This window comes from Pleurodeles waltl, chromosome 2_2, assembly GCF_031143425.1.
Source record: "Pleurodeles waltl isolate 20211129_DDA chromosome 2_2, aPleWal1.hap1.20221129, whole genome shotgun sequence".
In the NCBI taxonomy this organism is placed as follows: Eukaryota; Metazoa; Chordata; class Amphibia; order Caudata; family Salamandridae; genus Pleurodeles; species Pleurodeles waltl.
The window spans coordinates 943,496,959-943,524,367 of NC_090439.1; the positions used below are offsets into that span (position 1 = coordinate 943,496,959).

Below are 27,409 nucleotides of genomic sequence, written 5' to 3' on the forward strand. Positions count from 1 at the left end.
CCACTGCCTGCATGATTTCTAAAGGTTCGCATTAAGAACTCAATTGAGATGAGGGCCGGAATACTTGACCCGGAATTTGGCTGGTGGGTTTTCGGTCTGCATTTTTTGATAATTTCCATCCTTTGCTCATGCAGGAGAGTAAAATCCACAACATGTTAAGCTCTGTCAGACCGTGGGAATAAGCTCCATCAGACATTCTCTGCTTTGAGCACTGCAAATGTACCATCCTAACCCACACCCCACTTCCCAGTAAAAGTACATTGTCAGTGCCTAAGAAATTAGTGCCTCTTAATTGTGCCTGGCGATTTCCAGTATTTCAGGGACACTCAAATGGCCCTTCCCTGAAAGAGTGGCTGTCTTTTTACAGAGGTAACAATGCAAGACGCAGGAGCAGATGAGACAGTATGATGGGTGTCTGGTCAGGCTCCGTTTCTAAGTGTGTTATCTTCTCACATTGAAAGCCCCACTGGTAAAGCCAAAGTTTACAATGTACATTTTCTGCCCAACTCTAGCTATAAAGTCATACCTTCAAACTCACACGATGCCACTATGTGTCACGCAATTGTGGCTCCCTTCAGGAGGACAGCAGGGAAGACGTGCCCGAAACATAGTGGCTTTCCAGCTGTCTCTGGAGGCTGTTTGTAGGCGATTTTCATAAAGGGGTGTGAAAACACCCCAGGATAACAGGGATAGGGGATAGCCTTAGCGACCCTTTGTGTTTTTTTTGTATTTGTTTTTGCGGGGGGGGGACGGGGACGCGAGGGGTTGTGGAGGAAAAAGTGCCTCTTGCTTAGCTCTAGTCTGATGGGCCATGAGGAACCATAAACCTGTTTCAGATCGCCTTTTACTTTAAATGCTCCGCTAAATTCGGTTTTATAAAGACTAGAGAGTAGATGGATGTGGTCAAATGACAACTATAAACGTTTAATTTCATCTCATCTGTAAAAAAGAAACCAAAACGTTGACGTCAATAAACATTTGATTCAAAAGTACAAAGTCTAATTAATGTTACACATACCTTTACATATCGGTGGAGGGTGACTCCATTGTCTGTTCGCCTGGCACTGTGCACGCGTTGGCCCTTGCATGACGTACCCTGTGTTGCAGGCGAAGGAAACGACATCATTGAAGTTGAAACCATTTCCACTTGTTCTGCCATAAATGGGGCTGCCCGGGTGACCACAGCTAACAGCTGGCCCAGAAATAAAATGAAAGAAGGTTAAGAGAAGTTTTATCATTTACCATAACCGACAAGTAATCAGATTGTGAACGCTTGAAACCTATTTGTGTATTCCACTTTTCTAGGGATTTTTAATGTCTTCCTCTAAGTGTTGCAGGAGGGCAGGATAAAGGTTGGAAGGCATAATTAGTTACAGTCTATTGGGACGGCGACGCAGCAAATGCAAAACCATTTATTACCACAAACGTGGTGACCACAGACGTCTTTCCAAACTCAAGCAAGCACAGTGGCGCCAGGGCCAAGAGATTGTAAAGACCTTCTGCACTGGCGAAGGAAGCTCGTTTCCCGTAATTATATGAGGTCCCGAGACTTGCTTTCCTGGTTATGCCATTGAGAAACACCTCAAGGAAACTCTAGAGGCTGCCTCACAGCTATAGCAACAATATCTACTGTTCCCATTCCAGGCACATACAGTGCACTTCAAAACATGATACAAAGGTATGGGAAGATTGAAGGTAGGCATAGAAAATGCATAATAATCAACAAAGGAATGAAAAGCAGAAGTACGGCCCAGATGTAGCAAGAAAACAGAGTACTAGCGACTCGCAATTTGCAACTCGCAAAATGTAATGCAGAAAGGTGTCTCAGACACCTTCTGCGAGTCGCTATGGGGTCGCAAAGACCCACCTCATGATTAATACTGAGGTGGGTCGCAGTTTGCGACCCCATAGCGAGTCTAGGCACTCACAGGGATGGTGGCCGCTGGAGACAGCAGACCACCATGTCCGTGACTGCTTTTTGAATAAAGCAGTTTTTTTTTCTTTTTGCAGCCAATACCGAAACCATTTGGTTTCGTTTTTTTCAGAGCAGGCAGTGGTCCATAGGACCACTGCCTGCTCTGAAAAAATATTTTTATTGCCATTCACAAAGGGGAAGGGGTCCCATGGTGACCCCTTCCCTTTTGCGAATGAGTTACCATCCACTTCAAGTGGATGGTAACTGCGAGTTGGTTTGCGACCAAGCAACTCTGCATAACCGTCTGATCTGGCCGGAGTCTATGTACAGCACTTCAAAAACAATTGCCACGGAGGAAAAATACGCTGTGCTTTTTGACAGCGCTACATATCCCCGTACCTAATTATACGATAGTGTGAATAGGAGACGAACGAGACATCGCATGACATTATGGCAATGCTTGTGAATTGCAAGAAAAAAAAAAGAAATACTTGGAATAATTATATACAGCCGGGTATGTAAACCTTTTTCCCCTCAAAGAGGCCGTCTTTTGCATTTTCATCCAAAGCAAGCTGCCCTTATTTCAAATACATAACACCGGTTCTGAATCTAAGGAGCCGAACAGGCACTAAATATTTCCTATGTTCATCTCTTTGATGGTTGATCACAAGGAAAGCCTCGGATAAAATGGCCGTGAAGATTTGTGTTAAGTGGCCATTGTTCTTTTTCTGAAGGTGCAACGGCAAGGCGAGTTGGCAGCTCTAAAACACACACGGAAGACAGACATCACTCTGCAAGGAATTTTCATCTGAAATAAAAGCTTTTAGCACACCTTCTCCACTTCCTCTTAATTCCAGGGGTTATTGTCTATCGGTCTGATAATGGCAGGACGTTTGTCATTACAACCACTTCCCTGGGCGCGTGCCCTTCTCCACGGCGTCGGATTGCACAATGCACTGCTCCCCAGCGCAGTCAGCGGCAAGTCGAAGTCCTATAAATGGATGTAGAAAAATACTGAGTTCACCTCTGCTGCTGTCAGCGGTGACCAGCGAGGAATTATTTTTCATTCTATTGTTGATGTTAACCCACTGATTTGGAAATTCATGTTTAACTGTGTTGGATGTTTTGCTTAACTATTAACTATAAAAGGACGGTCTTGTTGTTCGCTGTAGCTCGATACCTCAGCTTAAAAAAGAACGTCGCTAGCACTGCTTGACGTTATATCAGAAAGGAGGAAAGACAGAGGGAAAAACAGGGGTAACTACTGAAAATTATCCATGCTGTCTTACATGGTTTGAGAGCTGTTGGGCTGTACCGATTGCTGACTGAATCTGCAGACGCGAGGTTAATCAATACGAAGTTGTTTTGCTGAGCTGTGTCCCAGGGAGACTGCAAAGGGGATTTGAGGTAAACTAACTGTCTTCAACTTGCAATCGTAACCTTGGCCCATATTTATACTTTTTTTTGCACCGCCTTTGCGTAATTTTTTAAGCAAATGTGGCACAAAATTAGAAAACACAATTATGGCCCATATTTATACTTTTTTTGCACTTCATTTGTATCATTTTGTGATGCAAAAGCAGTGCAAACTTTCAAAATACTATTGTATTTTGTAAGTTTGCGCTGTTTTTGCATCAAAACATCAGAGTTTTGGTTTTCCACTGGGACTTTTCATGTTAGACCCATGACTATACTTTTCCTGGAAAAGCAATGCAACGTACCCAGTACCCATTTACATCGTCCGTGACATCAGAACTGCCCCAACCCTTCTGCAATCCAGGAAGAAGCTGAAGACTGACCTTTTCAAACAACACTCTTCCTCAATACATTAGGAACACATCTGTCCCCTGCCTATCTGTAAGTACTCTTGAATTCTATGTCAGGACCGGAGGCTCCAATTATGCTTTCTCTTTCTTTACTGACTTAAACAGCAGCCAATCAAACACAAGTAACAGAAAAAACTACACATCCCAAGATGCCTAACATCCTATCACATGGTCCAATCACTAGCCATGTCCTCTGCAATAAGTCCTTTGACCCTTCAAATCAAATCAAATCAAATCATTAACATTTATAAAGCGCGCTACTCACCCGTGCGGGTCTCAAGGCGCTAGGGGGGAAAGGGGGGGTTATCGCTGCTCGAACAGCCAAGTCTTTAGGAGTCTCCGGAAAGCGGAGTGGTCCTGGGTGGTCCTGAGGCTGGTGGGGAGGGAGTTCCAGGTCTTGGCCGCCAGGAAGGAGAAAGATCTCCCACCCGCCGTGGAGCGGCGGGTGCGAGGGACGGCAGCAAGTGCGAGGCCAGCGGAGCGGAGGGGGCGGGTGGGGACGTAGAAGCTGAGGCGTCTGTTGAGGTATTCCGGTCCCTTGTTGTGGAGGGCTTTGTGTGCGTGGGTGAGAAGACGGAAGGTGATCCTTTTGCTGACTGGGAGCCAATGCAGGTGTCTCAGGTGTGCGGAGATGTGGCTGTTGCGGGGTACGTCGAGGATGAGGCGGGCCGAGGCGTTTTGGATGCGTTGCAGGCGGTTTTGGAGTTTGGCGGTGGTCCCGGCGTAGAGGGTGTTGCCGTAGTCCAGGCGACTCGTGACAAGGGCGTGGGTCACGGTTTTTCTGGTGTCGGCGGGGATCCAGCGGAAGATCTTGCGGAGCATGCGGAGAGTGAGGAAGCAGGCGGAGGATACGGCGTTGACTTGCTTGGTCATGGTGAGAAGAGGGTCCAAGATGAAGCCGAGGTTGCGGGCGTGGTCTGCGTGGTCTTGATGTCACTTCCTCTTTCTTTGCTGCTTCGCAGTAGATAAGTACACAATTTATTTCTCTCAGATATTTCATGTTTATTTATTGATTATTTAACGTGATTGTTTCGTTTTTCTGGCATCGCGATTCAGCGCGCTTATATTTATGTGTTTAAGCGCTCGTGCGCTTTTGAATTCTGGTGTTTTGCCAGTTTTAGAAGCCCGTTTTTATTTAGTGGAGCAGGAGCGGGAGCGGAGCTGCTTTTGCAGTCTCCTTTCTATTTTTCCTCTCACGCGCGTGTTCTACGAGCCGATCCACAGGGACCCCCAAACCTCCGCAAATTGCTCCCTGACGCCCAGCAGCTTCTAAGCTGACTGGGTTGTAAAATTAAAACTAGGCTACGGCCGAGAGTGCCTTCAGGCAGCTCCCTCCACATTCTAACCAAGGGCATTTCATTTCTGGCCAGAATTTTGGGGTTTTTGCACTCCCCCATTTATAACAACTTGGTCTACACATATTGTGTTAATATATTAAAGGTACTATACCTTAAGACTCCGATCATGGCTCAGTGGGATGACCAGGAGACAGAATATTATATGGAGGAGTTGGGCAATGAACTAGAGGTAGATCTAGTGGAAGCCCTTGACACCAGGGTCCAACAATCGGTAAATGATGCTTTGGTGAGAGCATTGGCTCCCTTTTCGGGGCAACTATTTGACTACGCCCATTCGCAGGGCTGGATGCAAGGACAACAAAAACCACTAACTGAACCTAAAAAAGTTAAGGACAAATCAAAAAATTTGGAATCCGGAGCCGGGGTTAGTGATATTCATGCGGACGCATTTGATAAACTATGCAAGAAACGTAGTGGGGAGCATAATTATAGCTCTAAGAAGGATGCCTCCTTCTCTCCCTCCTCCTCTGATAAGGATTTCTCTTCTGATGACTCCGATGACTCGGATCCCCCGATACCTAGTAAAAAGGTTAAAAAAGCGTCCCCCCCTCGCCAGGTCTTAGACTTTGACCCCACAGAAATAATACACCCCAGAGCTTCCAATTGGGTCCCGCCACCCGAAGTGGTTCAATATGCCCAAGCTAATCTAAGAAAGAGCTTCGATAAAGAAGTCAGATCTCGATTAAAAGCTGAATGCCACAGACCTGACCTAGAAGGCAAGGTATCTGACACACCACCAGAGATAGACCCTACCATGGTCACTTTTATGAGAACATTTGCAAAAGTTCCCAAAAAAGGCCTGGATCGATCCTGGCGTAATTGCCAAGACAAATTGTTGGATCTGTCTGGTCCTCTGACCAAGATTCTGGAGATGGCCTATGTGGCCAAAGAATCAGGCTCCCCTGTGGACACGGATGTCCTTATCGGTTGGGCACAAAGATCCATCTGTCTATTAGGAAATTCCAATTGCGCTATTTCTGCGGAACGCAGAAAGTCAGTACTAATGCGCATTGACCCAAAATTGTCACATCTTGCAACCTCGGAAGCGGGCCCTCCGGCGGAAGGACTACTTTTCGGATCATCCTTTATTAAAGACTTGGCCAAGTTTTGCTCTACCTTTTCTTTTCTAGACAAAGCCCAAATGTCTCTCAAGAAGGGTTTAAACGAGGCCTTTTTGTCATAGCCGGTCGTTATGGGGGACGTATGCCCGGCCACGGAAGGTACAACAGTCCCACAAAACTATTATCCGAGAGGCAGAGGTGGTTGGTACGGGGAACAAGACTCCACCTTCTATCCCACCCACCCCAGAGGAGGACGTCCTCGCTTCCGCAGGGGCCATCGCAGAGGGCAGCAAGGAGCCATACAGGACTCAAGTTTCACAGGTGAGCATTATCCATTACTCTCAGGTAAAGCTTGGGGGCAGAGTAGCATTATGCTTGGAACATTGGAAACGGATCTCCGGAGATCCATGGGTTCTTCAAACGGTCAAAGGGTTTCGACTAGAGTTTATCAGTACCCCCTCGCAACTCTCCCCTCCGTTACAGATGTGTTTTTCCCTAACAAATCAAAATTTTATAGACAAAGAAGTGCAGGCTCTTTTAGACAAGGGAACCGTCCAGTTTACTTCTCCTCATCCTTACGGTTTCCTCAGTCCTATTTTCGTTGTAGACAAGAAAGGAGGAGGTCACCGTCTAGTTTTGAACCTAAAAGAATTCAATCAGTGGATCCTCTACAGACATTTCAAGATGGATGGCATCCACATACTTAGAGATATCCTCCTGGAAGGAGATTGGATGGTACGTCTGGACCTAAAGGATGCCTAGCTGTCGATTCCAATTTTTCCTCCTCACAGGAGATTCCTACAATTCCAATGGAAAGGACAGTGTTTAGAGTTTTGTGCCCTTCCATTCAGTCTGCCGTCAGCCCCTTGGTGCTTCACGAAGCTCCTGAGACCGGTGATGGAATGGCTCAGAGCCAGGGGAGTCAGATTAATTATATATCTGGATGACATTCTGCTGATGGCCCAATCCCCTCAAGTCCTTCTAGATCACTTGAATTGGACCAACAGTCTTCTGCAAGATTTAGGTTTCCTTATCAATGTGCAGAAGTCACTGTTGAAACCCTCTCAGGTGATAGAGTTCCTGGGGTTCCAGATAAATTCTATTCTATGTCAACTTCTTCTTCCCTCTCAAAAGATTCGCAACATCAAGAGGGAATTGAGATCAATACTTTCCAGTCGGACCGTCTCTTTGAGGAATATAGCCAGAATAGTGGGCTTGTTAGCTTAGTCTATTCAGGCGATCTTCCCTGCACCCCTACATTATAGAGCACTACAGAGGCTCAAGATCAGACATCTACAACAAGGTCTGAGTTATTCGGAACAGATCCCATTGACTGCCGAAGTGAGATCAGAGATTCAATGGTGGCTCCATCATATGGAAGCTTGGAATGGCAGAGCGATTTTTGGATCTCACCCAGAAGTGGTAATAGAATCCGATGCCAGCAGATGGGGCTGGGGGGCATGTTGCAACTCCCTAGTGACGGGGGGCAGATGGTCAGAATGGGAGCAAACCCTTCATATCAATTGCCTGGAACTTCTGGCGGGATCTTTTGCCATAAAGAGTCTCCCCCGCAGAAAACAGATTGTTGCATATTCTTGCGGATGGACAATGTATCTGCAGTGAGGTATGTCAACAAATTAGGGGGCACGAAGTCCCAGATTCTGGCAGAGATTGCCAAGGATTTCTGGCATTATTGCCTAACTCAACGTCCAGTAGTCATAGCAGAATACCTTCCTGGGGACCAGAACATCATAGCAGACTGGAACTCCAGATACCTGTCGGATTCCAGTGACTGGAAATTGGACCCTCTGATATTTTCTCAGATAGTCAGGGAATGGGGCAGTTGTGAAGTTGATCTGTTTGCCTCACGACTCAATTGCCAAATTCCAATATTTTACAGTTGGCGTCCAGACCCTTGTGCGTTAAAGACAGATGCCTTTCTTCAGGATTGGTCCCAGTTTCGAGGTTATGCTTTTCCTCCATTTCTGATGATTGCCAGGGTTTTGTCTCAGGTGCGGAGACAGAAGACAGAGATTGTTCTGGTGACACCCTTTTGGAGAGCACAGCCTTGGTTCCCCATAGCTCTTCATTTAGCTTGTGCCTCTCCTCTTCTAATTCCGCCTCGTCAGAATCTTCTATTGAGTCCGGAGGGCCTTCAACATCCACTGGTCTTGTCAGGGAAATTGACTCTACTAGCCTGGTTAATTTCAGGTCTAGATGGAGTACCCCAGACGTTTTGAAGCAAGCTGCGGAGTACATTAAGCAGGCCTGGGCCGGTAGCACCCATAAAAGATATGACTCAGCCAGGCGCAGATGGTCTAGTTGGTGTGATGGAAGGGGTGCCAATTCAGTGGAGGCGCATCTAGGTCTGATTGTTAACTTTTTAGCAGAGCTAGCTAGTTCTGGTCTGGCTTACCGGACGATTAATAACTTTAGATCAGCTATTTCAGCAGGACATTCTCTTCTAGAAGGTAAACCCATTGGAGAACATCCGTTAATTTGCAAGCTTTTGAGAGGTATACGTCTTTCTAAACCTCCTCAACCTAAATATTCTGTATTATGGGATGTTAGCATTATTCTAAAATTCTTAGATTCTTGGCCTACCAACAGGTATTTGTCTCGCAAGCAGCTTTCGGCTAAGCTGACCATGCTCTTATGCCTTATCTCTTGCAAAAGGGTTTCAGACGTCAGAGCTTTGGATTTGGCTGGTAGAACCTTTTCTCCAGATGGAGTCACTTTTTCAGTGACAAGAAGGACTAAAACAAATTACAGGTCAGTATCCTATCCAGTTTATACTGAAAATTCAAAATTATGTGTAGTCCAATGTTTAAAGGATAATGAAATTGTCACAGAAGAATTTCGACAGGATGTTAAAGGTCAATTATTAATTTATTTGCAAAAACCTTTCAAACCAGTTACCTCAGCCACTTTGGCCAGATGGATGAAATGGTTGATGAATGAAGCAGGTATTGATACCTCTATATTTGGAGCTCATTCTGCTAGAGGAGCTATGGCTTCTAAATCTTTTGCCTTGGGATCCCGGTTAGAAGACATAATGAAGGCAGCAGATTGGTCTTCAGAAAATACTTTTCGTAAGTTTTATCACAAACCAGTATTGGACGTAGCTACTGTAGTAATGGAACAGCTTTAAACTAGCATAATCGGAGCCTCCGGTCCTGACATAGAATAAAAAAAATTCTAGCTATCGCGTCAAGAATTTTCAATTCTATTAAGGGCACGGAGGCGAGGATTATCCCTCCCTTCTATTCAATGAATATTTAATATTAATTATTGTGGATATTTATGTTTTATTGTTATTTATCCCTCCCATTTTATTGTCCATTGTAGAAACATCAGTTTATTGAGATATTTTCGATTTCGTTGAGATATTACCTGCCTGTTTGTTATTACAGGGTCTGATCAGAAGAATTCCTGAAATTCTTATCTTCAGGGAAAAGTTTGGATTTAACTTTTTGCCCGGTTGATTCTCCGGTGTTGAGCTATCCTAGAGTCGGATTCCAGTAAGAAGAAGATGTTCATGACTCTGAATTTCGAGATGGCGTAAGAAGTTTAGTTTTCAAGTTGATCTTATCTGTTGTGACCAAAGAAAGAGAAGTGACATCAAGGGTCAAAGGACTTATTGCAGAGGACATGGTTAGTGACTGGACCATGTGATAGGATGTTAGGCATCTTGGGATGTGTAGTTTTTTCTGTTACTTGTATTTGATTGGCTGCTGTTTAAGTCAGTAAAGAAAGAGAAAGCATAATCCTCGCCTCCGTGTCCTTAATAGAATTGAAAATTCTTGACACGATAGCTAGAATTTTTTTTATCATACACTAAGGCTTGTCCTTTGTTCAGCGATGCTTTGTTGTACTACACAAACTACTCCCACCTAAACACATACTTAGATTTAGACTTAATCAAATGGTGTACACTAAGAATAAATATGTCACAGTCATGAATATACAGTACCTATTCACCAAAGTCACAGTTGGACTTTTCTGTAGGGTCATCCCCAGCCTTTTTGCTTTTACCCACTTGGTTTCTGAACCCGTTTTTCTTGACGTTTAATTTTCTGCACACTTTACCACTGCAAACCACTGCTATTGCGGTCTCCTTAAAACATTGAAGAATTGTCTTACACCCAATTGGCATATTTAATTTTCTTGTAAGTCTCGTGTAGAATGGTACACTATATACAGATGATCTGTAAGGGCCTGCAATACTTATTATTTCACCCATTTGAGTAGCACCTTAAAAATGTCCCAGGCCTGCCACTGCTGCTTGAATGCAGTGTTACAAGGCCATGTTGACATAGCAATAAATCCCCTTTGCCTTAAATTCCCCTTTTATTGCAGAAAAGTCTCCGATAAGGCAGCCCATAGTTAGCTTATTGGGAATCGTGCATTTTAAATAAAAGATTGGACATGTAGTTTTAACTTTTACATGTCATGGTAGTAAAAAAACCTCTTACATTTGTTTTTCACTACTGCAAGGGCCTACCTCTCCCATGGGAAACATAGAAGTTCCGTTATTACATTTAACATGCTTCAACTTTCAATCGGGTCCAGGTAGAAAGGCTGAGATTGGTGTCTAAAGAATTGTAATTAAAAGCAGTTCACTTTGAATGGTAAAGTTGGATGTTTAATCACAGTTCTGAAAATGACATTTAGAAAGTTGGCATTTTTTTCCCTAACCATTAGGAGCCTCCAAGCTGGTCTGAGGTCACATGACTAGGTGTAGCTGGCAGTTGATCTTTGCGTATTGCTCCCAGACAGTGAGGCAAAAAAAGATAGGTGTTGGCAGGATGGGCCATTCTGAGATAACAAGGGTGGAGGAGCTGACACCTACCACACTTACGCATCACAAACGTTCTGCCTGAGTACTCTTACAAAGGGGCTGTCACTAGTCTATTGTGACCCCCACACAAGCTGGGCAAAGACAGAGAGGAATGGGATGCTTCACACCTCGTGGGGTGGGGGGGTTGGAAACTTCTAGAAGTTTTGCCAACTTCAAAGTAGGCACTGGGTCTAAATATTATCAGACACAAACTCTTCAGAACAATTCTGGACCTTGGATACTCTGCCAGTAGTAGGACTGATGTGTTACTGAAAGGACCGCTGCTCTGAAGAATGGCTGCCCTGCTTTGCTGACCTGCTACCTGCTGCCCTTCTTCATGGGTGAGAAGGACTGGAGCTGCACCTGTTGAACCCAGGAACCTAAGCCATTCCAAACGCGAGTGGGCTGTCCTCCTGACTTAAGCCTCAGGGACAGAAGGCTCCAATATACCTGAACCCAGCACTGTGAGTCTACCCTGCCAAGTGGTCCTACTCCAGTCCCGGGTCCTTGGAGATAGGCCTAAGATGCTCTAACATCCTCTGTGGTTCGAGCTGAACTGATGCATCTCCTCTGGTGTGTGGTACAATACAAACAGAACTAATGTTTTGCTGCTGCTCTGTGGATTGGAGCTATCTCAAAGACTAGCAATGCCTCCACAGCCCAACACAGGACTTTGCATCCTGTTTCAACAGCAGCCCTGATGACTATGTCAGACTCTGCATCGTAGTTTTTGCCGCTCCTCAGAACCAATGCATCGCCCAACTGTGCAACACATCGTTGATGCCAGATTTACATTGCAAACCCTCATCGCAAGATCCTCAATGGGGATGCAGGACCTCGGATCGCAGTCCCATCACACCTCAGAACTAGTCTCTTAGCTGCTGGGCCTTTCCCCCCCATGCTGAGTCCTTTTTTGGCTATTTGGGGTAGTTCACGCTTAGGCCTTCATAACGTTTTGTCCACATAAGGTATCCACGCCAAATTTGTGTCCTATTTTCCCAACATCCTAGGGATTCTAAAGGTACCCAGAGTGTGTGGGTTCCCCTAAAGGAGACCAAGAAATTCGCCAAAATACAGCTAAAATTTTGTTGAAAAAAAAACATGGGGAAAAAGGGCTGCCGAAGAAGGCTTGTGGTTTCCCTGAAAATGGCACCCACAAAGGGTTTGTGGTGCTAAAATCACCATCTTCCCAGCTTTCAGGAACAGGCAGACTGGAATCAGAAAACCACATTTTTCAACACAATTTTGGCTTTTTACTGGGACATACTTCATTTTTACTACTTTTGGTGCTTTCAGCCTCCTTCCAGTTAGTGACAGGAATGGGAGTAAAACCAATACTTGATCCCAGAAAGCTAAGCATTTCTGAAACGTAGACAATATTCTGAATTCAGCAAGGGGTCATTTGTGTAGACCCTACAAGGTTTTCCTACAGAAAATAAGAGCTGGAATAAAAAAAATATTGAAATTGAGCTGAAGAGAACAGCCATTTTTCTCCACGTTTTACTCTGTAACTTTTTTCTGCAATGTCAGATTTTTGAAAACAATATACCGTTACGTGTGCTGGACTCATCTGGTTGAAGGGATATACAGGGGTTGTAGGTTCATCAAGATCCCTAGATACCCAGAGCCAATAAATAAGCTACACCTGGCAATGGGTTTTCATTCTATACCGGGTATACAGCAATTCATTTGGTGAAATATAAAGAGTGAAAAATAGGTATCAAGAAAACCTTTGCATTTCCAAAATGGGCATAAGATAAGATGTTGAGAAGCAGTGGTTATTTGCACATCTCTGAATTCCGGGGTTCCCATATTATCATGTGAATTGCAGGCCATTTCTCAAATAGACGTCTTTTTTACACACTGTCTTACATTTGGAAGGAAAAATGTAGAAAAATATAAGGAGCAATAACACTTGTTGTGCTATTCTGTGTTCCCCCAAGTCTCCCGATAAAAATGGTACCTCACTTGCGTGGGTAGGCCTAATGCTCGCGACAGGAAAGGCAACATGGACACATCACATTTTTACATTGAAATCTGACGTGTTTTTTGCAAAGTGTCTAGCTGTGGATTGGGGCCTCTAGCTCAGCCGGCACCTAGGGAAACCTACCAAACCTGTGCATTTTTGGAAACTACATACCTAGGGGAATCCAGGATGGGCTGACTTGTGAGGCTCTCACCAGGTTCTGTTACCCAGAATCCTTTTCAAACCTCAAAATGTGGGCAAAAAAAACACCTTTTCCTCATATTTCGGTGACACAAAGTTCTGGAATCTGAGAGGAGCCACAAATTTCCTTCCACCCAGCGTTCCCCCAAGTCTCCCAATAAAAATGGTACCTTATTTGTGTGGGTAGAACTAGCGCCTGCGACAGGAAATACCACAAAACAGAATGTGGATACATCACATTTTCCTAAAGAAGACAGAGCTGTTTTTGCAAAGTGCTTAGCTGTGGATTTTGGCCTCTAGCTCAGCCGGCACCTAGGGAAACCTACCTAACCTGTGTATTTGTGCAAACTAGACACCTACGGTGGGCTGACTTGTGGGGCTCTCACCAGGTTCTGTTACCTAGAATCCTTTGCAAACCTCAAAATGTGGCCAAAAAAACACTTTTTCCTCACATTTCAGTGACAGAAAGTTCTGGAATCAGAGAGGGGCCACAAATTTCCTTCCACCCAGCGTTCCCCCAAGTCTCCCGATAGAAATAGTACCTCAATTGTGTGGGTAGGCCTAGTGCCCGAGACAGCAAATGCCCCAAAACACAACGTGGACACATCACATTTTCCTAAAAAAACAGAGCTGTTTTTTGAAAAGTGCTTAGCTGTGGATTTTGGCCTCTAGCTCAGCCGGCACCTAGGGAAACCTACCAAACCTGTGCATTTTTTAAAACTAGACACCTAGGGGAATCCAAGATGGGGTGACTTGTGAGGCTCTCACCAGGTTCTGTTACCCAGAATCCTTTGCAAACCTCAATATTTGGGGAAAAAAAACACCTTTTCCTCATATTTAGGTGATAGAAATTTCTGGAATCTGAGAGGAGCCACAAATTTCCTTCCACCCAGCACTCCCCCAAGTCTCCGATAAAAATGGTACCTCACTTGTGTGGGTAGGCCTAGTGCCGGCGACAGGAATAGATCACACAACAGTCAATGTTAGTCCTTACATGAGGCAACTGCTGACCTTAGGGTGATCCATTCCTGACGCAGGCACTAGGTATAGACACTCAAGTGGGGTAGTGTTTTTATCAGGACAGGTGAGGAATCACTGGGTGGTAGGAATTTTGAGGATCCCAGCATATTCCTGTAGTTTGTGTGACAGAAATGAAAGTGAAAGAAAAATAGAGTTTGTATTCAACATTTCAGGTTTGCAGGGTATTCTGAGTAAGAAAATGTTGGGGAATCCACACAAGTCACACCTCTGTGGACTCCCCTGGATGTCTAGTTTCCAGAAATGTTTGGGTTTAGTATGTTTCCCTATATGGCCGCCGAACCCAGGACCAAAAACACAGGTGCCTGCCTTACAAAACCAATTTGTTATGTGATAGATAATTTTGATGTCTCCACAATATGATTTGTGCGGTGGAATTTGAGTTTAACTAAATTGGGGAGCTCCCAAGAGAGCACACTCTCTCTCTGTGCTTGCCGCCGCACTCACCTGCTCTCTGGGTTGGGCTAACCCACTATTGCACTGTTGCACAGACTGTGCTTGTGGAGGGACAGCAGCACTGTCCTCATCACCTCCCTCATAATTCCAGGAAGAGGAGTTATCGAATGGGACTCCTCTGACTGAAAAATCACTCCCAGAGTCTGCCCCATTGTCCTATCCCTCAGATGCTGTCTCAGTATCTGCTGTCTCAGTCTCTGATCCTATGTCAGAGCTGTCCTCTATAAACCGAGTGACAGCGTCAGCAGCAGTCATCCATCAAGATGCCATCTCTGCTACTGGTTAAATTGTTGCTCTAAAACACTACGCAGACAGTCACAAAATTGCTGGTGTGTGTTTGATACGTGCAACAGTTTAGGTCACCTTACCTGCGCATCTTCCCTCAATCCGCACGTTCTTTCAAGACACTCAAAAAACACCTTGTCACATACCATTCGTCACAGTCCTTAGCACCTCCTGCGCCCAGTCCAACTATCATTATTGGTGCTCCCACTCCTAAGTCCTCCTCCTCGGATTCCCTCATTACCACCCAGCAAAAGTGCCCTTTATCTCTCCATAGCCATCCCCCACCCCCGCACATACATTTCATTTGTATTATAGCACAGGTAATGGCTGACTTTACTAATATACTCAGCTATTTACATAAAAATACAGATTTGCTCTTTGCAGTAGGCATATAAACCTTCTGCGCTTCTTTATGGCACTAAAACTGCCACCAGCCAAAAGTCCTTTTGTAGCAGAAACATAATCACAAGACTTACTTTACGTTTTTATTGCTGCCTAAAAGCTACAGTTGAAATGCGTCAGTTGAAGTATGTGCATTGCTTTGAAGACGCAAGCTGCAACTGCAAGACAACTGATGGCAAATATGTATATGTATCACTTTTATATGTGGGTCTGGTTTCCTGGGGGCCGATCGCAGCCCCCAGGGAAACCACACATGCACTGCCAAAAATGATCTACATATATATATATATATATATATTCATATGTATATGTATGTATGTATATATATATATGCATATATATATATATATATATCGATATATCTATATCTATAGATATATCCATGTAGATAGATATATCTGTATATATATATATATATAGCTATATGTATATATAGATCTATTGTTTTTTTAGTAGTTGTGTGGTTTCCTTTGGGGGCCAAAATGTCCCCCAGGGAAACACTACAACTACAAAAAAAAAGTATTGCCCCCACAGGGTGTCGCCCTTCCCTGGGCGCCCCCTGTCAATTTCTTTATTTTCTTTTATTTAAAAAAAATAATAATTGCCCCTGGGGCGGCGCGATCGCGCCCCCCCAGGGGACACCTACCTTCATGTTAAAAAATATGCCCCCGGGGAGGGAGGCCTGCCCGTTTTCCGAGGGGGCCGACCCCTCCCAAGTGAAATCCCTGGTGTCTAGTGGTGTCTCCTGGCCCTCGATCACAGCACAGTCAGGAAACACATCCAGGAAAGCCATGTCGGGAACGTCGGGAAGGCCGTTTGGGGCCATTTTCCCCATCGGAGCAGGAAGCAGCCTTACTGCCCCTTCCTGCTCCGATGGGAAAAACAGCACTGTGACATCACGCGCCTCGTGGCGCAATGACGTCACAAAGGGGCGGGTGGAGGGGACTGGGGGAGACACGTAAGATCTTCCGTGTCTCGCGAGGGTTTTAAAAATAAAATTGCACCCGAGGATTTTTTAATCCCCTCTCTGGTGTCGGCCATTGGTCGTGACCCGCACCAGGGAGGTAGTATAACTGCTAAGAAAACTACTAAGCTGCCAATCTATGAAGATTCCGATCAGCAGTGCCAAAGGGGCTAATGCATCAGCTGTACGATGCATTTTCAACACAGATGTTCGCAACGCTCCGCAAACAAGGATTAAAGGTATTTTGATCATTGGGCCTAACTGAATTCCTGCAGATGGAGCGTGCGTCATCACAGTCGGCTTGAATTTGTGACTTTGTCCTAGACTGGGGCCACAAGATATCTACAATTGCACTTTGTGCTTTTTGGCCCTATTTTCACTAGACCTTTAAAATTGTATAGCTACGGATCTTCAGATGGATTTTTATTGTTTTGGTCTTGTTTTTATCTACTAAAGAAATCACAATTTTTCTAACTTGGTGTGGGATCCTTTCTGTGTGGTGTTTTCACTTCATTACGGTTTGAAGTGTTGCAGAAATACTTTACATATTGTCTCTAAGTTATGCCTGACTGCTCTGTACCAAACTACTAGAGGACACAGCACAGGTTAATTAAGAATTGGCTTGTTCTTCACACTAACAAGGATTGTGGTTGCTGCTTGATATGAGCTCACACCCCAGTCAACTAACAACCCAAATTCTCGCAGTTACATATCCCAAAAAGTGGACTTGAGTGTCACACATGCAATATGGCACTAAACATCACAGCTGAAATGGTGCCCTTAGGGCTCCAACAGGTGAATTTGCATGTTGCAAAAGTACCTCTCCAATGCTCATCCTACCCTTAAAGGTATCGTATTGGAGGACAAAGCTCAATGAATTGGCCATTCATTAGATTTTCAATAACAATCATGAAAACTCAAGATGACACTCTTAAAACCATTCTTTGCTGCCAGGAAGCTACCCTTAAAAGGAACAAGACAAGAGAATATAGGTGGTTGACGAATACATCACGTCAAATCGAGTGTTTCTTAAGAAGGGATGTGAGAGATCCCATTTACCAACTTCTCTTCCCTTCATTTCATTGGTCCATTTGGTAACTATTATTAATTCGGACATTCAAGTTCTGTTATACCTCTTTCTCCCTTGATGCCTTGCACTCTATCTCATTGTCATGTGCTGGCTTTCTTTTCCTTACTACCACAACTTTGTTTTTGAATTATCTATTTTATCTTTAAATGCACCCATTGTCTAGTTGGCCACCATCTTTCTTTTCTCATCCATCTCTTTGCTCAGTGGCGTAACATTAGCCTCTGCAGCCCCTGTGGTGTGGGGGGCGAGCTCCAGGGGGCCCCTCTGGCACTCAGCATGGGTGGCAGACCCCTGGCCTGAGAGCTCCTGGCTGGGTCTGAAGCATGGGCTTCCCCCTCGATGCATTTTGCAGGCTCAACCTCAGGTTTTGTTATGCCACTGTCTTTTCTATACCCAAACGCTTATGTTCTGCCTCTCATATATAGCTGATCTTCTATCCTGCTTCTTGATTGTGTCCTTTCTCACTTTCGGTCATTACATACCTTCACCTTTTTAACTGAACTATTTGATTTGTGTCTTAATCAACATCTCCACTTCATTACTTTTGTCAGGTACAGCTCCTGGGTGTAGTTACTTAATGTATCAAACAAATTAATAGCTTAATTGAAAAAAGAAAGATTATTTATTTGAGGCTTGGTTTAGCTAGTTCCTTTCGACTTGCTGTTTCTCTACTCCAGTTCATATTTTTTCTTTGCCGTGCTTTTCTTACCAAAGTAATTTGATTAGGGTTTGCCATTCTAAACAAGCAGGTTGTTTTTAGGTCTGGCATTAGCAATCCCTTTTGTTTTTAATACATATATATATATATATATATATATATATATATATATATATATATATATATATATATATATATATATATATATATATGTATATATATATATATATATATATATATATGTTAGCAAGCCCTTTTGTTTTTAAATATATATATATTTAAAAACAAAAGGGCTTGCTAATGCCAGACCTAAAAAGAGAAAAAAAAGAGAAAATTGTTTAATATCTATATCTATATCTATATATATATATATATATAATAATAATATGTGTATATGCTTGAATACCCTCTTCATCCATTGATCTGTTGTCATATCATTCACATTTTGCTTCTATCCATTGGAACATACACAATAGGGCAATGCCTCCTCCCACTTCGGTTATTGGTTCTCTTCAACTTGACTGATGCCATTTTGTTCCTTTACTAACTTCTTCCACAAAAAAGTGCTGAGATGTACCATGGAGCATGATCTTTTTTGTAGAACAACCTTGGCTCATAGGCATTGGAGTGCTAGATTAAATTACATAGGTCACATTCATTTTTCTTAGGCAGTAGGAGATTAATTGATGTGCTCACAAGATGTTTCACTGACGCCAGTCCTCGTACCTGGTTCCTCAGTTCTATAGCCAGCAGCTATCACCATTAGACCCGATCTCCTGCTCTTATGTTATTGGAGCTTTTGAGTCACACTCTTCCACCAAGCAAAACTCCTGGATCTATTTGTATTATTGCACATGCTCCTCCATGCTGTGAATTCAGCACTGCTGATCGGAATCTTCATAGATTGGCAGCTTAGTAGTTTTCTTAGCAGTTATACTATAATTGTGTCAGCTTAAATGTGCTATAAGCCCTTGCATTGATTCTTATATCTGCATTTGATTATTTTGTGAATATACACGCACAGCACCTTTCCTGCCATTAATGTGCCTACCATTGTTTTTTTGGGTCATCTTGAAGAGAATGGCCTTTGAAAGCATGCACCAAAATATGTACCAACATGGCAAACATGGTCTCTCTTTCATATGAAAGAGCTATGCACCAAGGTTTTAAGGTGCTTGTGGGACAGGTGATTGTATGACTATGTATTATATAGAATAAAGTACCCTCTACCGTACATGATGAGAATATTGCAAGTCACCTCGGAGTTCCATGACCCTATAAATGAACTCGGCCTTCGGCCTCGTTCCTCTTTGTGGTTATGGAACACCTTGGTGACTTGCAATATCCTTATAATGTATGGCAGAGGGTACTTAATCCCTTATCTCTTGTGCATTTGTAAACCCTTACCTGCATGGATAAAGCTGGATCATGCTGCATGCTTCGTTTCAATGGATTCACCAAGTACATTGTTTAAGATGTGCTTGATCCAATCCACCTTCTCTTAGCTTATTTCTTTATAACAGCTATGCTAATACCAAGGACAGCTGTGGTGACTTGCTCGTGGGTTTGTTTTCTGCACATTGGTGCACTAATTTTGCAAGCTAAAGACCTTGATCTGTCCTAAGATACACAATTCCCACAAAGGTCATAAATGGCTTATTGTATACCAGTGTGCTTGTCTCCAAAAGCACTTCTGTTCCTGCATCAATGACTTCTTCCATAATTATCAATATAATGTTTTTTGGTTTTATTTTAATAGGCACTAGCTCTGGAGAGAAAGAAATGCACACATTTGTCATAAAAAAAGATATACTTACCACAAATGACATAATGACAAAACACTTTGGATGACCATATCTAGTATACGTACGAAAGGACTGCTTGGTAATGTGGGACATTGAGGTGTTGTGTGGAGGGATATATAATATAATGTGCAAACTTGATCCCAAGCATTTATTATGTATTCGGCCATAATTCACTACTCCCATCTCTCCTTTAATACTCTGAAAATGAATTTGTCAAAGGTTGACCTGTTGTGGCACTGTCATCAGGCATTGTATTGATTACACCACAATTTAGTCATGCCTATACTGAAGGGCTTAAAGAGGCCATACAGAAGCCATATTGGTATAGAATAAACTGGTGCACAGGTACCACACAGACGGTATATTTTTGTGTGCATGTCTGTCACATAAATGCGCTGCCTGTGTGGTTTGTGTATATATATTTAAAAACAAAAGGGCTTGCTAACGATAACACCTAAAAAGAGAAAATTGTTTAAGTCAAAATACAGTTTATTATTTATTTATCCTTTAAAAAGAAGACTGTTGATGGCTGGGGCACACCCTGGATAGCCGAATTCTGACGTAAGTACTGGTAAAACTACAATGCATTTTTCAAGTTAGTATTTTTGGTTCGTGTATCTTGGAATATATTAGCTTTACGATGAAGATTAATGACATTTCTAGATGTTTACAAAATTAGGTATCATCTTGAGTTTGAACAATCTTGTCCATTAGTAGTTTGATGTCCAGGGTGGTTCCTGTTTTAGGTTACATGTGTAATAAGAGAGCTGATCCAAGTACACTTTAAAATGCTCCTCCTTACTCCCTTTGATTATGGATTTGCTAAACTACACTCCGTGAAAGACAACACATAAAATAAACAACACTGAAATAGCTCTTGTGACCCTTAAGACCATTTTTGTCTGTACTTTCTATCATGTCAAACTTCCAATCTATCTTTCGCTTATAATTTCTTGTTCCCATCCCAAAGCCACCGTACAGTGAGGAGTTTTCTATGAACACCGATGTTGTGGTAAAATCAGTTGGTAACTGAAAACATGTTTAATATGAGTTCAAATGTTGCATCAGTTTCATGGTGAAATATGACCAATTCCTGCAAAGTTGTTCTTAAGAAAACAGAACCAGGTCTGTCCATAAAACGATAAATATTAGGTCAACACTTCCCAAACGATTCACAGAATTGAACGTGTCTTCCCATGCTGTGATAAATATTTAGTTTTAATCACGTGTGATTCTACTTAAAACTAGTATCTCTAGCCTACATTTTTTCTATTGCCTCTAAACTAAGAGAATGTTCATCCCTGCTCTAAAATATTGCGTAATATCCACCCCCCTCTAGCTGTGTGGCTGGCTCAGGAGCTCTTCAGTAAATAAGAAATAGCTCGTACAAAGTCTGATGTGACCTTGCTACAGCCACACATTGGTTGTCCACTCTGTTAGTCCCAGGCCTTTGCTCAGTTGTCCCTTCATTCTTTACACCACACACTGTGTAATGTAATCTGTTATTTTAAACTGTACCTTTGGCTCTTAATCTGTTTCTTACAAATTCCTCCCTTGAGTTCTGAAAATATTACTTAGTCATTAATCCAGTTTTGTGCCCCTATCATCTTGTTTGTAAAACAATTCCAACAAGTAATCACGTTCTCTTCAAATGCTACTTCTGTTCATGAGCCAGACCTGCCCCTATAATTACACAATCTGTCTACATTTCGAGTACAAACTTGTTATTTACAACTTTCTTTCTGATAAGCCACTGCCTACGTTTAGATATGGCAAACCGAAGTCATGCTTATTCTCCTTCATGATTCTTACCAATTACTACTTTATGCATAATACTATCTTCACTGACTCCCAAGCTCTTAGAAACAGCTAGCAGTGATTTTGAATATTAATTGGAAGATGCAATATTGTTTTTCTGGAATCCATACTTACGCACACACGATGGAAGCTGACCCGACCAGTGGTGATCTTGTTGGCAAATTCGGACTGAAGAGCCAATCAGGCGGAAGCCAGGGATGCACTGATATACAACTGTGTCTCGGTAGCCATAATTGTCTCCAATGACTTGACCATTAACAATGGGTTCTGGTGTTCCACAGTGGCCAGCTGCAGAGATGATATCAACAAGTAACATTAGCGTGCCATGTCTTACCAGCAATGCATGGTGATGCTGCTAGCACTTCACACGAATGGCTGACTTAGTAACGTTACAAAAATATTTTCAAATTCCAAGCTATGAACATTATTCTTATTGCATTCTGAAAATATGATTACCTCAATATATTGCAAAACAGTCCACATCTTTAAGACAATAATTGTTAGTAGTCTTAATACACTCTTTGACTAAAAACCATGTTTGTGCTCTTTATCAAACTCACCTGTTTCTGGATGGACAATGAAAGCATATATTCTTCACCATGGCAACAGTTACAATAAAAGAATTGTAAGTTATTCGTGCTAAGAAACAAATCTGTGATATTTTACCTTTCCTAAAAGTCTCGATCCCATTCATGGGTCGTAACAAAGATGCCAGCTTTAACTCTGGTAAACCCAACAACTAACCCTGGGGTTTCATCTATCACAGTTGTGAATATATGACTGCACGTTTGAACATAGATAAAGTTGAACCGATGCAAAGGGCAGATTTGTGATAACTTTTCGCTGGCAATATGCCCCAAAAAGTGAGGCAAACCAGCACAAATTCTTGAGTTGGGATTTGTTGCGAGTAGCCTTAAAGAAACAGAAAGTAGTACTATGCGCTGCTTTGCACTACATTGCTTGAAGTGTGCGTCCCATGCATGGTACACGACCATTTCCCTTCAATCACCAACGGCTCCTGACCTACAGCCTTATCTATTTAAAAAAGGTAGATGGGGCTTTACACCAAAGATGTATACATTCTTATGGCAGGCTAAATTATTTTCTAATTCTGCATGTGTGTGGGAATTGTAATGTACAGTACACCTACAAAGTTAGAAGCATTTTAAGCTATGTCTAAGAAAACATTTTGTACTTGAATGGTAACCTTGCAGTACAGAACCCATGCTAGACATCACACACATACCTTTGCACTACAGTCCAAAGGTGTGCATGTGACGCAAGGCAGCCAAAAGTGCTCCATAGAAGGAAGAGAAAGCAACAGTGCCATATGTTAGTAAATATGACACTCTCCAACTCTCTTCCTTTCATTCAATGCTGCTCTACATCTTAATAAATTAAACTCTTTTTGTTGAACCCCCAAGTAGTGCTGTTGGACTTAGGCATCTTCCCAGGGTCATCCCCAAATTGTTTGGCTTAATCCTCCTGTTTTCTGAACATGTTTTTGTTGGCTGTTAGGACTCTGCATACTTTACCACAACTAACCAGTGAAACAGTGCTTGTGCTTTCTCCTTAAAACATGGTAGAATTGGTTTACACACAACTGTATCATTTTATTATTTAAAATGTACTTTTATTATCTAAATTGGTTTGGGATTTTTTGTGTTGTGCTTTTGCTTTATTACTAATTCAGTGGTGTATACATACGTTACATATTGCCTCTAACTGCTTTTGTGCCAAGCTACTACAGGGTTAAGCACAGGTTAAGTTAGTGACTTTTATGTAGCATACAATAGACAGTGGCTGTGTTATACGACTCCTTACAACGATATAAAGGACTGACCTATGGACTGGTTGGTGGTGTGCCGCGATACATCATGTTATGAAATTAGTGACTTTTATGGTTCACCCTGACAAAGACTGTTTCTATTAATTGAGTGAGTCTCCCACCCTTCTCAACTAATAACCTAATTTCTTACAAAGGGCATCTAAAGAAAGCCAAGTTACACCAAGGGAAGAGAGATGGGGGTCAGGGGCGGAGGCATTCAGAAAAAACAACTTATATAATTTTGACCCTTAAGATTATAGGTGTCACTTACATTACTCACATTACTCCTAGTAGCTGCATCTAGTATAGGAAACATATTTTCTTAAATGTTACCCAGTGGTGATAAATGCCTTGTCCACAAATAGTTTGTCCACAAATAAATTGTCAAGGAATTCTGCAAGCTATCTTTGTAATATACTGTATGAGAATCAAAAATTGCATGTATGGGCAGAAAAGTGAGGGATTTCCTCTCTGCAGGAAGTGCTATGTTTGCTTGTAGAGATTTTAAGAATGTTGTTTGTACTACCAGGAAAAGGTATTCTGATAATAACGTTTTACCAACAGCTAATGCATCACCTAATTTTAATGGCTAGGCCCAATATTGGCAATACTCCAAATACAATGGGGATTGTTCCTTTCACATATTCTGTAACTTGAAAGTGCAATCTTAACATCATCCTTGAGTACCTTTTGGCAGTAAGAAATCTGAAGGTAAACTACTGTCCAAATTAATCTAGTAAACTAAATTATTATTCTCCTCACAACCACACCATGAACAATACTTGCACTCTTCCTCTGGATGACTGAACTCTGGGCAATGTATTATCTGACATTCAGAACACCAACCGTAATCAGACTGCTGAGAACAGCTTCACAAAGCTTGCCTGCAGTCCCATGACAGCAGGCTCAAAGGTATTCACTGAATAATGAGAAGGCCACTAAAATTATGGCACAATGGTACACTAAATTAGGCACCAGGGATGAAAAAATTATGTAGCAAGATTTGGCAAATGATGTGCCAAAATGGAGCATAATCGGTAACAGTATCATATAGTAATTTCAGAAACTTTACAACCATTTAGACTATCTGGAATAGTTCTACCACATTGCTGACAGTGTATCACTTCAATACAACAATCAGCTACTGAAAAGTGACCAGCTATCCGTGCCAAGCACTCTTCTGATGCATGGAATCACATTAAATCCTTTTAGTAATTTTTGAACAGTTTGTATTGGAAACAATTTTATTTGTTGAAATTTGCAAATTATATCGGAAATATGACAAATCCATACTTTTGTGGAAAATACGTCAGCCACATAATCACACTTATACCAGTGGCTCTGCATAAAGCCATTAAGTGCAACCACTTCGAAGGATCAGGAATCAGGACACAACAAACTATTTGCTAAGAGTGCTTGAGTATGGAAATGTTGAGCGGAATACATGTCAGAAATCTGAGTTGTCTCTACTACTGAGACGAGTGAAGTTATCAACAAAAATATTAATCCTTGGTACCGTGCCCTGTCCTTAGTGTAGTGAGTAAGCCAGACACTACACTGTGACCTGGGTCCTCAGGTGTACTGCATGCAATCCTCAAGCCCGGCATGGCCGAGGATATAAATAAATGGGATAAAGACCACTTGTGTTCTTATCCTGCCCTGTACTGTCTGAGTCACTCTTTCTGGTGGGGTCTCAGGGACCATGTGTAAGTCTCGGCACAACATTTGGCTTACAGCTCCCAACTCGGATCGCCCTCATAAGCCTGATTGGCACATCACTGTACTCACCTGCAAGGCTGTCTTCCCATCTCTGCTCTGCTGGCTCCAAGCCCTGGCCAGATCTGGCTCTCTCTGACTCCTCAATGCTGCCCTCATCAGGCTCTTGTTCCCTGGCCGTGAGTGTTCTGCCTAGGCAGTCTTTCCTGCATATTGCCTCAGCCTGCTCCCTCAGCTGGAACCTTCATCATGGTGATTAACTGCTGCTGTTTCAGTGCAGGTGTGTCAAGTGGAGGACGGCAAGTGAGCGACTTCCTTTTTTATGCCTCAGGACCCCAAACCTGCATTCCGCTACTATTCTAGATCTATGCCATAGGAACTAACCTTACCTCTGCACCTGCCTGCTTGCTGCTGCCAACCGGTGGGCCTTGCTAGAACCGAGCAGTCAACAACCATCACCGTACCTTACCCACATGCCAGGATCCCCTCCTGTGGGTCTCCATGAGTACCCATGGCCCTCCCTTATGTACCAAGCACTCTGTGCTCGACATCCCTTGTGAGTTGGGTGTGACAACTGAGTGAGAAGCCACATGGCAGATCATGCCAATGGTGTGGGCATGCCAGCACCACCTGTACCCCACACCACCCCTTGGTGGGGACCCTACAACCTTTCAGTGAGCTGGTGGATCTTGCCACGTCTGCCCCAGAAAGAAGACATGGGTGGGGAGGTTGAACAATTATTTCAAGGCAACCTGATGGTGCTGTCAAGTAGTCCCTTCTGCTTCACTATGGGGTGGAAGAGATCTAAAGCTGTTGGAGCACATCTCCAACATGTGGAGGATGACTATCATGCAACGGTGAGGGCACTGAATGCTCATTTCAACCTGCAGCGAAACCATTTTGAGGGCTTCAAGCTGCGATAAATGATCAATACCTTCTATGCCTGCCTTCACGAGATGCCCAGCACATGCACAGCAGATAACCAGCAGAAAGAAGTCAGAGTCCAGATCATTGAAGGGTGCACGTCAAAAACACTTTGCATCCTAATCATGAGACAACTAAACATCATCCTGGAGGACATTCTCATCTTGGCACACTTACATGACCTAGTCGGCAGCAAGAGCAGCAGAAATGGATTTGATACCAACACATGGCAAAAGTAGTGGCAAAATGCCCACCGTCAAATAGGAAACTGTAGATGTGATCACTTCTCAGCTGAGGCCTACCTGAGTGTAATAGATGATGTCCCCTGCCATGGGCCGATGCAGGAACTACGGAGGGATGAACTGTTCAGCTCAAGGTAAAACATGTTCAAACTGTGGCAAACTCAACCACTTTGCCAAGGTGTGCAGATGAGGCCTGAGAAACCAAGGAGGCAGAGGGTGCATACCACTAACAAATGCTGTTTGACACTTATCCATGACCGAAGGTAAACGTCAGAGGCCCAAATTCCAATGCAAATGGCCAAAACAGTGTGCCAGAGGAGATAACTTCAGTGAAGGAAGCAGTGTTTCTAATATCATTCACAGATCACCTTAAACAGCACCAATGGCTGCAGTCCACATGCACAGTGGATATCGCCAGCACGACCGTCAAAGCTCTTATTGACATTAGTGCATCTGTGAATGTGATGTGCTATCATCAATGCCACTGTCTCCCTCCCATTGTCTCCAATACCATTGTCTCAGTGACCAAGATCTTCACCTGGGGGGGGGGAGGGCTGCACTGCAAGAAGTCATGGAAGTATGGGTGCAGTCCAATGTCAAGGAGTACCCTGTAAAATCCCATATTATAAACAAGGAAGCAGACTCTTATTAGATGTCACATGATAGAAGGCCTAAGGCTAATATGCTTTGGGAGAAATGTACAACAGTTCAAAATGGATGAGTTGCTCGACCAATTCCCTAGCCTGCTTCAAGAGCTAGGGTGTCTCTGCACACCTCCAATAAAGCTGCACATTGATAGGTAGGTCAAACCAGTTGCCCTCAGTCAGATACAGGAGGGTGCCTTTTCACCTTTGACCTTTGGTTAAGCAGGGGCTCAAAAATTGGTAAGACTGGATGTTATCAAGAAGGTCTCTGGGTCCACACTCTGGGTGTCTCCCCAAAAAAATCTCGAAAAAACTTAGGCAACCTAGCAAGATCTGCATCTGTGTCAGCATACATCTCCCAAATAAAGCTAT

General features: G+C 43.0%; 1 protein-coding gene across 1 annotated transcript in view; it reads right to left on the reverse strand.

Annotated features, from left to right (window-relative positions):
• CSMD3 (CUB and Sushi multiple domains 3) overlaps nt 1–27,409 on the reverse strand; it is a 2,682,374-nt gene that overhangs the window by 276,826 nt on the left and 2,378,139 nt on the right. The window contains exons 53-54 of the mRNA XM_069220640.1: nt 21,798–21,971; nt 1,019–1,192 (exon numbers count right to left, since the gene is read on the reverse strand). Coding sequence (XP_069076741.1) covers nt 1,019–1,192; nt 21,798–21,971 — 348 coding nt within the window. The remainder of the gene's footprint in view (nt 1–1,018; nt 1,193–21,797; nt 21,972–27,409) is intronic.